Source organism: Otolemur garnettii, unplaced genomic scaffold (assembly GCF_000181295.1).
Source record: "Otolemur garnettii isolate 467f Iridium unplaced genomic scaffold, OtoGar3 scaffold00057, whole genome shotgun sequence".
In the NCBI taxonomy this organism is placed as follows: domain Eukaryota; kingdom Metazoa; phylum Chordata; class Mammalia; order Primates; family Galagidae; genus Otolemur; species Otolemur garnettii.
In genome coordinates, this window is record NW_003852452.1 from 3,355,705 (window position 1) to 3,368,920 (window position 13,216).

Consider the following 13,216-nt stretch of genomic DNA (forward strand, 5'->3'; position numbering starts at 1 on the left):
TTTCACTATTGCCAGTATTGATTTGGTTGTTCAAGGCATTGGCAATAGGAAAACCATCTATTATAATACGCTAGTTCTAAATATTACATAAGAAACTAAAAGATATAAAGTCCAAGAAAAGAAACGTTTCTAAGTAAACTTTATTTGGTAGAAGAAAGAGAGTGATGGTTGGGGCTGTGCACCTTGGTGAGCCCAGTTTTCCTTAGCAGACAAGATTTTTCCCCTCCACAAATAACTTAGCATATCCTGATAATGTTCTTTCCTGAAGAAACTTAGGATGAAACCATGACCAACGTAGCCAAAGGGGGTCTGTTATAAACACTGCACAGAGTGTTTATTTCTCGAATCCTACAATGGCTATTTTCCTTTTGCAGAACCTCAATTTGTTTTGCAAATATCGAGTGGGTTGTAGTTTCATATGTTTCAGTTTTATTCCGTGTTCCCCTGGAGTCTCTGAAGTCTACTGCTTTGCCACAAGAAGCAAAGAAATGAGGGTGGGGAAAGTGATACTTATGGATGAAAACCCTCAAAGCAACGTATGAAGAGAGAGATTGGGAGTTCCTTACAATTTCAAACCCTTGCCTGACCCTTCATTGACCCCCAGTTTCCAGGTTTTCACAGAAGCCTGAGGTTCAGGAGAAACGATGGTAGGCGATAGGAGCTACAAAATTTGACATTCACGAAAGGTAGGCTGAGAGAAGAGAAAAATACCACCCTCCCTCCTGGTTATTTTGGAACACCAGAGCATACAGAATTATTTAGAGCTGCTAAATAGCAGAAGCTTTGTTTCTACCTCCAGAGATTCATTACATCTGGGGTCAAGCCCAAGAATCTACATTTCTAACAGTTAATTATGACGCAGGTGGTCTGTGGACCAGAGTTTGTAAAATACATACTTCTGTTAAGGGATACAATGGGCAAAGTGTTAGTGTAATACACCCTTTTATATACTTACTTTATATGCATTTGGACCAGATGTTATCAGACCCAGGGTCTTCATACTTATTTTTAAAAAGCCAGCCCACCAACCAACCAACCAAAAACCCTTACAGGAAAGGATTACACATAGCATTAATTATCAAGATGGGCATACATCCTCTGGTGGAAGAAACAAGCAAAAAAGTGGCCATTGGAAGTAAACTAGATGTCTTCTTTTTAACATTGGTAGAAAGTCGAAGGTAGAATCCAGAGAATAATGGCAAACAGTTCAAAAATATCCATCATTCCAAATTAGATACCAGCAAGGTGAAAATTAAGAGTTCTTAGCAATTTAATGATGTGAAATTTAAAAAATTTTCTATAGAAACAAAAAGATGAAATACAATCGTAACACATTAAAAAACCCATCCCCACCCCCAACCCAATGATAGTATCCAGCCAGGGAAACATTGGAGGTGCTTCAGGCTCCAGGGTATTCTAGTGTGTTAGACTCAATTACATGAAGGAAGAATTATCTTTTGACACCATACTGAAGCTAGATCTGCCTGAGTGAGATGCATTATAACAGGCTCTGACTGACCTTCTGAGAAGGTCTGCATCTAAGAATTAAATCTTTAGTTCTCAGCTCAAAGTCAACTTTAGTAAGTGGGGCTATTTATATCAAAAACAAGATTATTTTCCATACTTTTGTTCTTCCTGTAATAAAACTAATGATTACACCTTCATACAAGAATTGTGAAAAGAAACACAGTATCATAGATAAGGAACACATTTGCTGTTTTTATTGGTGCCTTGCATGGCAGTAATACTGAAAAAGGAAAATGCAAAAACAAAAACAAAAACAAAAACCAAAAAAACCAAACCAAAACAAAACAAAATAAACAAAATCGAAAAACAAAAACAAAACAGGTTGGTGGCAACCCACATTTTTTTTTTAAGAGTACATAAACTCCTGTTTTATTTTTATTGTGGCATGAATGATAACATAAAACCAAAAAACATGAAAATATACAACTTATATTACACTATGTGTTATGAACAAAATATAAATCTATAACTCTATGTTATATTTACATAATTATTTATTTTATTAAATTTCAAGTGAGATGGTAGGTTGCACATACTTTGTTTTAAGCTCCAGGCATTTGATTGTCTCTTTTCTATTTTTTTTTCCACTTTTATTTGTAAAATCCAAAAGGGTAGGACTAAGACCTTTAGAGCCGGTGGAGCAACATAAATACTGTTTTAGTGAACCAGTGACAGAAACACTGGGAAGGACGGGAATCAATCAATCAGTAGGAAATTCAACACATCATCTTCAACCTGGGAAACTGATAGTTATAGGAAACTTTAAAATTAAATACTGTGAAAGTCTGACTAAACCAACACCTATGTCCTACGAGACAAAGAAATAGCTGAACCACTTTAAGTGGGCTTCATAGTTTTCCTTGTAGACCCCATAATTTTTATTTTACTATTAACTTGATAGACAAATATTTTATAAACCTGTTTTTCATATACAGTTGTTTATTACAATTCAATAATTCACCCTTTAGAATGAATGAAAGTGTAATTATTTTTGATGTTTTTCATGTGATATAGGAAGTTTCTTCTGGGGAACCATAACAGCTTCTGGATTAAGAAAATATCTGAAATTAGACCATGGAATGGTTAAAGATAATTCTCTTGAAAGGAATTAAGTAAAATTCTACTCCAGAAATCATAACTATAAAATAATTTCACCAAAAAAAAAAAAAAAAAAAAAAAAACAACAACAACAAAAGCCCCACTTGTTTACAATTGTTCCTTATAAGAGGATTTGGTTTCAACAGTGATGATACATTCTTTGGGAGGGATTTTATATATGGTTAATTCTTAACTGCTGATGCCAAATGAACTGTAAAATTGATGTTAACTAATTTAGGTGTAAATGTACTGAAAGATAGTTTTACATTTTATACAAGTGTAGTAACTAATCAAATTATTAGTAACTTACAAAGGAACAACTGCAACTTATTTTATCTAGTGATGCTCTCTGAGATTCGTATTAAAACATGACTCCTTTTAGAGGAAGTGACTGTAGTCCTATAAAAACCAGAATTCTGGCGTGATTCTTCTTCAAAGTGTATGTGGCGGGGAGAGAGAGGAGAGAGCGTGAGAGGGAAAGGGAGAGAGAGAGAGCGAGAAAGAACACAGGAGATTTGAGAGAGAGAGAGGGTTGAAAAGGTAGGTAGGAAAATAGAGAGGTGGAAAACTATTCATATTGATTCTAGTTTGATCTGACTCTTTATTTCCTCTACCTTATCTTTTTTGGTCATCCTGGGGCACAGAAAAAGAACACAAGGTTTTAGGATCCTTTATCCAAATCATAAACGCACCAAATGCCAAAAGGGCAATGCGTCAACATGGTAAGTGGCTATTCACAGTACCTTTTATCAAGTGACTTCAAAGCACTGTAAATATTAATATAATTATTTTTGTTTTTGTTTCTTTTGGGGAAAACTAGGAAAAAAAAGTAGTTTTAACACCCAGTGAATTAAAGGTCAGAATAAGAGACTATTAATGCAGGGCTATGGACTTGCATTTTGACTCAGTTCATTCAAAGAGGCCGTTCTGTCTTGGACAGAGACCTAACGAAATAAAATTACCTTCTGAATTTCAGCATTTGAAGGTCACCACCAACAATTTTGTTTTCCCCTTCAAATAAAACAAAATAAAAACCAAACAGAAAGACCAAACAGAAGTGTTTTGCCAATTCGCTGGTAAGTATGATAGAATTGGTTTCAGCCACGAATGCCCTCGAGGGCATCTACCTGGAGCTAAAACAAAGTATTCTTGTAGCCCAAAGTCATGAAATGAAAACAAAGCATTTTTATAACATGGTGTAAAGTAAGTATCCAGCAAACGTGAGAGGTGAACCCACATAAATCAGAGGGATTTGTTAACAGAGACAGAGACAGTATTTTTTAAAAATCTGTTTTCACATTGTACATAATAATGATATAAAAACAAGTGTATTTTTCTTTCCTTATTCAGAGTGCTTAAAAACAAAACAAACAAACAAAAACAAAACAAAACAAAAATGTAAAAATTGGCTCTAGATGACTGTGGCAATTAAATCACTACAAGAAGTGATGAGAGCACAAGTTATTTAAGATTGAACACAACCCTCCTATTAATTCACTCCTTTGTACTAAAACACCAGAACTGATATTGCTGGGGCCAAAATTCTTAAAAAGGGAAAAAACTTATGGAGGGACAAGTGAAACTGTGTAGGTGAATGTCTGTGTGTGTACGTATGTGCATATATATGTATATCTATGCGTGTATATACATATATAGATATATGAATTGGAGATGGAAATTTGTTTTAAATATCTAACAGCTTATTGGCTGCGCTTCCGAATCAGAGCAGGATAAAATAGAAAGGGAGAAATAAAATAAATTATACATAACTTACTAATCTGGGAACAGCTGACCATTATTATTATTATTATTATTACTATTATTATTATTATTTTATCATCATCATTATTACAACACTAGCAAAAAAAAGAGGCAGTTTAAATGAAAATACAGTCATCAAAAACAAACAGAAAAACAGACATAAACGAAATCTCTGACATGCAAGATATGATCAGCTCCTCCAAGCAAAACCCCAGAGCAAGTCTTTTGAGAGAGAGAAAAATAAAAAAAAAGTTTTGTTCATATTTCCATGTAAAAATCAAACGTTAAGGTGGTGTTTGGGGGTGAGATAGGAAAATGACAACTGGGGTGAAAACCATAGCACATCCAAGCTACTGGATGGAGTACCTACCGTCTGATGCCTTAATACAAACAATGGAAATTGACTTGAAATGATTTTGCATTAATTTGTACAGGCCCTACAACCGCCGTGGTATTTGGCTGGCAAAAATCTCCATTTTTGCAGTCCCATCCCCGTGAGTTGTTGCTCTTGACACATACTCTGTTGGAACCAAAGCTGGGCTACAGTGGATTCATCCATAGCAAAGAAAGGATATTGGCAGAAACACTCCTGGGTTCAACCAGGCTCCATTTTGTTGGGCTGCAGTGACTTTTAATCAAATGCTGCTTTCTATGGCATGAAACGTGACATGGCCCACATTTCTGAAATGCAAAAGGCCTCTATCTCATTTCATGGAGGGATGAAATATACCTCACAAAATCATCAGTTCCATTTCCTGGTCAGAAATCAGGAATGTGGAAGAAATAAGCTTGTTCTTTATTTCAGGAATATGGCCAAATATATTGATTGAAAACCGTGATTATTTTGCTTGAAGTATCAATAGGAAAAACGACAACAACAACAACAACAATAACAACAAAAAAAAAAAACACTAAGTAGCAAACGTTAGTGGAACCAGTTAGCCAGGGAGAAGGGACATCTGGGAACAGTTTGCTAGTAGCTTTCATGTTATACATGCACACCTCTATTACACAGGGCCACCTGATCCATCCAATAATAATCATATTAGACATTTAAAAATATAATTTTTGAGCCCTATACTTGGTTAAATTGTCATTTGAAGTGCAAAGTCAAGGTCAAGATTACTTCTAGACCAGTCACTTAGGAGGATGTGGGATTTCATCCCCAGATGTGGGTTTAACTCACAATGGTCCAACGTTATTCCTATTAGTACCATAATCACACACATACATACACACAAAAATCCAAGATCAGAAAATATTTTTTTCTCTAAATTTCTTATGTCTCTCTCTCTCTCTCTCTCTTTTCACCTGAGAACAGCACCTACAGTTCCATTAAAAAAACAAACAAAAAAAAGGTCAAATCTCACCAGCTGCTGGTATTTCAGGTTTTTCAAGGGATTGTCTAAGATATAACACTGTCCTAACTCAAGAAGGAACAGGAAAAAGGAAAGGGAAAAAATAATGAACTCGGTCAACACTTCAGTACAAATTTGGCACTTGCTCAAAGATGTAGTGTGGTGCACAATAGGTAAAGAAAGTCCTCTAAAGAAAATAATTGCTTATTTTGTGGTGGATAGCAAGGAAGTTAAAAACAGGCTCTTTTTCCCTCTGCCCCCCCACCCCCCATGCACAGACTTCCATCTTGAAAGTACGGAGATGGAGAAGGTGGAGAGAAATCAAGAGAAATTCATCTTTCTTTTTCTGTCAGGTGCATTATAAAAAAAAAAAAAAAAGAAAAAAGGAAAGAAAAAAAAGAAAGAAAAACAAAAGGAGAAAAAAAAAAAATCCCAGAAACCCCAAGAAACAAAACAAAACTTATTTCTTTTTAAAAATTGTAGCACAAAACAATAAAACACATTCACAAGCCACTTGTTGGCACTGTGTACCTGAGTGAGAATTTCTAGAACATTGTAGAACAAACAGCCATAAAGTTTATTAAAAAAAAAAAAGTTGACGGGTAAGACTTCAGTGCTTGGATGTAGCAGCTGAATTACTGGCATTATTTTACCCATAGCTTATTTCAATCTCTTGTTGATATTCTTGTTTGCTTGTTGTATTTTTTTTTTCCTTTCCAAGCCTTTTGAGGCTGAGGTCTATTAGTCAGCTGATGTCCCAACTATTTAAGACTAACAGTTAAAGTAACAGTCAGTGTATGAGAAAGTTAATGTGCTTGGCCACTGGTAAGGATGAACCAGTTAGGGCTTCTTTAAGTCCTAAGGTCACAACAATCTTTTGACCCTTATCAGTTGGCTTGTCCTGCAATATGGTTTTCACTGTCACTCCCATAATCTACATCTGGGTCATCCTCTTCCTCGTCGTACTCATCATAGATTTCTCCGTTGATGTCCTCAGCCTGGATCTCTTCTTTGATATGGGGCTCCTCTCCTTTGACACCATAAGTGCTCTGAATAACGGGCATCCCTGGCTCTGGGCTGCTAGACACGCTTGAGTGCTCTGAGGGCAGGTGAGGGGAGGGCATTCCGGCCATGGCGATGGCTCCAGGGTACACAACACCAGCAGTGGCGATGGGGATCTGTGCTTGTTGCCTGTGAAGAGAAGAATTCCCAAAGGAGAGATTGTGGGTAAGAGAATAGTTAAATCCAAACCTTACTATATAATGAGTTTGCTCAGCAACATCTACCTCGAAGGACATGACTTTCACCCAGTGGTCTAACATTTTGCCAACCGTATCCTACTTTGATTCTACGATCTTGCTTCTGAATAGGACCTCCTAGACCACAAGACATTTACGTGTATTGCCCATTTGATTCTTAAATAATCATGTTTTGTTATTATTCTATTTTATAAAAAAAAACTGAGGCACAGGAGAACCCGAGTGCTTAACTCCAAGTTTACTTTTCCATCACCAGAACATGCAGAAATTGTGTCTTTGTTCCTTAGAATTAAACCTAAAGATCATTTGATTGTAATGGAAAAAACTCTGGAGTATTTATTAGAGCTGTCAAAAACTTTGCTGCCCAGAACCCTGCAGAACCAGACAATATCACACTGCTCACCTAACCTACTCTCTGAAATAGCTCTGACTCTGTGGTGGGAGGAAGCAGAGCCAGCCTCATGGATGTGTAAGCATGAAGGCCCCATTGTTGGTTTAAAGTTGTGCTGTTGGGCTTGATATTCTTAACAAATTTTTAACAAGAGACCCCCATCTTCTCACTTTTGTACGTGGCTCTATAAATAAGGTAGGTGATCTTCGTAGGAAGGAATTAATGGATGAAAATTCAATTGTGCTTGCTTTCATTCATTCGTATGTTTACTGTTTGCTCAAGAAGCCTTGGGTTTTGTGTTCTGTGTTGGGAAGAGTCACACACTTGGATATAAACAAACCACAGACCCATGGACAGAGCCCCCAGCCTCTTTCAAGGAACTGGGAAGGGGTGGGCAGATTTGAAAAGCTTTTTTCTAAGTTATGCTCTGGACCAGATACAAAATGCTATGTATCATTCTAAGAAACTCTTGGGATCTTACTAAGTTCTATTTCAAGGGCGGGCCACTGTATTTCTGTGTTTTGGGGAGAATTCTGAAGAAGCAACACAAGCAAGGTGGCTGCATATGTCACAGCACTGCCCACAGCAACACAAAACATCTCGAGAGCTACATTCCTAATTCAGAAGAATGGCACTTTCCCGTTCACAACCTTGTCGCACCTTACGTGTAACCCCCACGGTGGCCGTGTGATCTGCAACAGCCACCTAGGGGCCTAGATAGCTCAGTATTCCCTCCACATTAAGAAATTACGTGTTTCTTTCTTTTAGCTCATTGTTACGTTGTATGCTCTCACTGCAAATGTTAGTTATACAACTTGTCCTCCTGAAGCTCTGGATGGGATGAAAACCACGGAGGGAAAGCAGTAGCTACCCTCCTAAGTTAGCAAACTGCAAAATTATTTACTTGCAGATATTTTATTTTTAAACTGGTTGTCAACAAAGCTCATGTTCGAGCTGGGAGCTTGTAGATGTTTATGGATATAGTTTTTGAAGACCAAGTGGGTGACCGCTTCATCTCTGAAAATACACTGGGTTCCGGGGTTTTTTCAAAATGCTACTTTACAACTAAACAGGGGTGTTTTGTGCCCCCCTTAAGCAGAACGGAAAGCTTTCCCCATTAAGACAAGAGCTGGCAAGGCCCACCCGACGTTGAAGTACTGCCGCATCTCCTGCCTCCGGTTCCGCATGATGGCCTTGTACTCGCCGATGCGCAGCTTCTTGCCGTCCACGAGGCAGGTGCGCTTGGGCCTGGGCTTGTATTTGTAGTCGGGGTACTTCTCCAGGTGCTGCTTGCTCAGACGGGCTTGCTCCTCGTAGTATGGCTGTTTCTCTAGGTTTGTCATAGCTTTCCAGCGAGAACCTAGAAGGAAAAGAAGGTGAGGATTCCAATTTGCACAGCTCCTAAGCCTCCGAAAAAGAGATAGAACCAATAACAAGGAAGTCCAAAGTAAAAATGTTGGCCCAAACCCAGAAATAAATAAATAATATATAAATACATATATATAACCAGCTTGTTTTTGATTAATGAGCTTTGACTGTGTACCTAAACATTTGCATGCTGGGTATTACAACCATAACTCCCTGTCTCAAATGCAAATATATTTATTACAGCATATATATATATATATATATACACGTATATATATGTTTTTATGGCAAAAAAACAGGAAACAGTGTAGCCAAATTTTTGTTAAGAGTTCATAGATAAATTAATAGATATATTGCTACATTATAGCATGATATAATTCAACTGTGAATGGAAAAGTTATGCAGTAACTCATCACACACACACACACATATCTTTATTTGAGACAGAGTCTCTCTTTGTTGCCCTGGGTAGAGTGCTGTGGCATCACAGTTCACAGTAACCTCAAACTCTTAGGCTTAAGCAATTCTCTTGCTTCAACCTTCCAAGTAGCTGGGACTACAGGTGCCCACCAAAACGTGTGGCTATTTTTTTTTTTAAGAGACCAGGTCTCACTCTTTTTCAGGCTGGTCTCAAACCTGTTAGCTCTGGCAATCCACCAGCCTCAGCCTCCCAAATGATGTAATTACACATGTGAGCCACCATGCTCCACCCTCATTATATATTTTGAATCTGAGACTAATTATCCTGTTGTTGAGTTTTTTTATGTGGGGGGACATTCCTTACCACAAAAGTTCCTGACATGTATCATATATTCTCATTTCCCCCCAAATGTTTAAGTACATTAAGCTTGTAGGAACAATGATAGTTAAAAATTCATTTTGTTAAAAATTTAATTACAATATTAATGACCACAGACAGGTAACCACTATGTGCTAGGTACTGGGCTGTAAACTTTACATATATGGTTTCATTTCCACCTTTCACCACAATGCTGTAAGGTAGACAGAATTTATACTAATAGATAAAGTAACTTACTCAAGGTCACACAATTATTAAATTGCAGGTCTGGGACTTGAACTCAGGCCTGATAGAATTTAAAGTGTGCTGCAGTATATACTGGGTAAGAATTTTCTCCTAATAAATCACTCAGAATAATAAAGACACCACTGTCCAGGGTACAGTATGTATTAACAGTGATAAATAATGATAACCCAAATTGTGTTTCCCTTTCTTTTTATTATGAATTTTGATAATTAAATTGGGATTTACAAAAACAAGTTAGAAGCTTAACTAAAAATAGTTTATGCCAACTCTCATTTTAGACATGGTTTAAAGCTTTGATTCTGGAAGGATGGCTATGCGTAACTGTCACAGAAGTAGTAGTAATAGCGTTCGTTGTTCCAGGCGTCCTCAAACTAGGGCCTGCGGGCCACATGCAGCCCACCTAGGACATTTATTTATCTGGCCTGTTGCGTGTTTTTGCCACCGCTGCCTGTCCTGCTTAGCAGCCGATTTGTCCTGGGGTCCGCAGCCCGGCCCTCCAACGGTCTGAGGGACAGTGCACTGGCCCCCCGTTTAAAAAGTTTGAGGACCTCTGGTTTAGACCGTCATCAAAATCTGTTTGCAGATAAAATGTGTTTATCTGCAAATAATCAGCTCAACTTGACCTAAATGTAAAAAAGACCCAAAACTAGAACTCAGAGTTTCCTGCCAAATGTGCATTGGTATTAGTGTGCTAACCTGCCTTTCAAAGTCATCTAAGCAAGATCTTAGAAGATTTCAAATGGATGCATCAGTCAACCATAACTCCCTGTTTCAAATGCAGACAGCTCACCGTTAAACAATTCTTCCTCATAAATGTAGAGGATGCCTTCAGATGGGCTGTTATATTTATTACAGCATACAGTGAAATTCCCTCAGAATTTTTTCCTGTTATAACAGGTGTTGCATAGGTGGGTATATCCATGTAGGTGTTATAAAGCTTTATAAATATATATATATGTATTTTTCAATACAGACAGTGAATATGAATTTATTCTGTTTATAATAGAAACTCAGGTTACAGTTCAAATAATAAGAGTTTCTTTTCTATTTCTTTTTAAACTTCTGTTTAAATAAGAGTATCTAACATTAGTTTAGATTGTCAACCCGTATCATTTGTAGATAAAAGTCCTTATTTGCCTAACATTACTCTCCAAAGGAACTTAAATACTATTATGCTATTCTCAGGACACACGTAAACAGATAATATTATAGCACTATTGAACTAGATCAGTTCTTTACTTGAAACTTTTCTTTTCTTGATACTCAGATCAGGGAGCGGAAAAATGAACTTGCCAAAAATAATTGGTTGGCAAATAGGAATACATTTGAAATGGACCAAGGATGATCGACTTGACTTAAATATAAAATGTACTGCCTTTAGTCTGAAATTGAAGAAAATAAGCATTCCCAATTAGAATAAGAATTACCAAAGATTCCTCCCTACATGTCGATGTTGTATAAGCACAAAAGGATATGTCTATAATTTAAGGAAAGGAAACATTTATGGCTTGAAGTAATCTGGAATGTGAGGAACGTTTTTATATTTCCTCCTATGTATGTAACGCCATATTAATTACTGAATATGCAGTAGTGAAAATAGAGAATTATGGTTCCTGTCTCCTTGGAGCTTATATTGGAGTTGGGAAAAAATACGCTAAATATCTAATTACAAAATGTGTCATTTTCATTATAATTGTAGCAAGCCTGGGAAGGTAAGAGACCATATGCGGAGGTGAGGGCAATCTCCTGCAGGCCAGGAAGGTACCCCTAGAAATGATTCCTGTGGGGATCAGATGAAGAACCAGCAGAAGAAGGGTCGACGTTGTGCAATGGAAAGGAGAATCAAGAGAAAGTTCAAGAAGGCTGGTACGGCTAAATGCTGAGGAAAAAGCATGTACTTCTGAGTAAGAAAATGGGATAATAAAGGACGTGAAAATTCTCAGAGGAGTCGGTTTCCAAATCTGGCATAAAATCACAGAGTATTTTAACTCCTGATAATATGATTTCTCGGGGACTATCCCCGAACTCTAAACTCCCTTTCAAAATACGGCTGCGTAATACAAATCCTTTTAAAATTAAGATAGCCCAAGTACTAACTGGGGCAAATTAGCTAACGACTCCAGTGTATGACAGGAAAGAACAGTGTTTCACTTCAGTGGCCAACCCGGTTTTCATTTTGTAAATAACTTTGAACGAGGTGAACCAGTTGACAAGTTTGGTTTTAGTTTCAATGGCTTTAGAGGGACAATAACTGTGGGCAGCTGCGGTGTTAACCCCGGAAACCAGCCTGATGAGTGCCATGGGGAAACGTTTCACATAGCACCAAAGAAGATGCAAATGGCTACTCGATTTGGGTGTCACCTAGTGCCTTAGGGTGGACTCATATACAGGGAGCATGGCCCCTGTTGTTTTCAAAAGGTGGACCTTTTAGATTGAAAACGAGAGAAGAACAACTGGGTATTCCCCCTGATGACAAAAGAGGAAGTTTCAATTTAAAATACTGGATGCTCAAAATAGAAAAAGAAAAAATTGAAAAAAAAAAAAAGGTCTTAAAAGTGTGTTTTTTTTTTTCCTTTCTAAATCTGGCAACACACTGAAAGTGAAGAGTTTGAGCAACATTGTCATCTCCACGGGGTCTGTAATGAATTTGCACATTTTACCCCGACTACTGTATATGTAATCAGAAAAAGATGTCTCCCATCCCCTGATCTAGCGCCAAGCAGTAAAAGGTGATTCCTTATGTTAACAATTTCAGCAGAATGGCTTATTAAAACCAGATTTTAGGGTATTATAAAATGCTTAGAAGCCCTTTAAAATGTCAACTAGGATCCCCAGAGACTACGTAAAATGTCAACCCAGCTCAAGCGCCTGTTTTAAGCAGAATGAATTAGCGGCATGCTGTCGGAGGCTGTTATCCAAAATAATCAGCAAGGAAGAAAACATCAGGCTTTCTTTGTACTTTTATATGAAATGGGCCATTCAGAAGGATCTTGTGGATATTTGAAGATCACTTATTTATTTAAAGCTATGACTAAATATTGAGGTGCAAAACATTGTAGTGTTTTATTTTTTCCTAAACGCTCTGATCTTTAATTAATACAATTTCATCAAAAAGACTGAAATTAGGCAGCATTCTCTTTCATGTCGCTTGGATGACATAATCAGACAGTCATTCTAATATTCTCTCCTTCAAACAAGTCAGCGATTTTCTCAGTCATCTCTTTTCCACGCACATTTTCCCTGTATTTCCTCCAATAGCTTTTCATGTCATCAAAACTGGTATTTCTCTTATAGGTAGGCTATTCTGGAGAAAGTTTTATACAGTGATTATCATGGTAGTCTTCAGACACGTGTATTCAGTGATAAAAAGATATAGCTTAAAAATCTTAATATTTAGCTTTTTTTTTTT

At 37.2% G+C, this 13,216-nt stretch overlaps 1 protein-coding gene across 15 annotated transcripts in view; it reads right to left on the bottom strand.

The window, feature by feature from the left end:
* Positions 1-6,191: 6,191 nt before the first annotated feature.
* SOX5 (SRY-box 5) overlaps positions 6,192-13,216 on the bottom strand; it is a 1,023,582-nt gene continuing 1,016,557 nt past the window's right edge. For 13 of the 15 annotated variants that reach the window (XM_012806794.2, XM_023514671.1, XM_023514668.1 and 10 more), the window contains 2 exons: positions 8,538-8,754; positions 6,298-6,935 (listed from right to left, as the gene is read on the bottom strand). In XM_012806794.2, the coding sequence (XP_012662248.1) occupies positions 6,632-6,935; positions 8,538-8,754 (521 nt within the window). In that variant the 3' untranslated portion in view covers positions 6,298-6,631. Of the gene's footprint in view, positions 6,936-8,537; positions 8,755-13,216 lie in introns of all 15 variants that reach the window. The other 2 variants (XM_003792460.3, XM_003792461.3) reach the window with 2 other exon arrangements.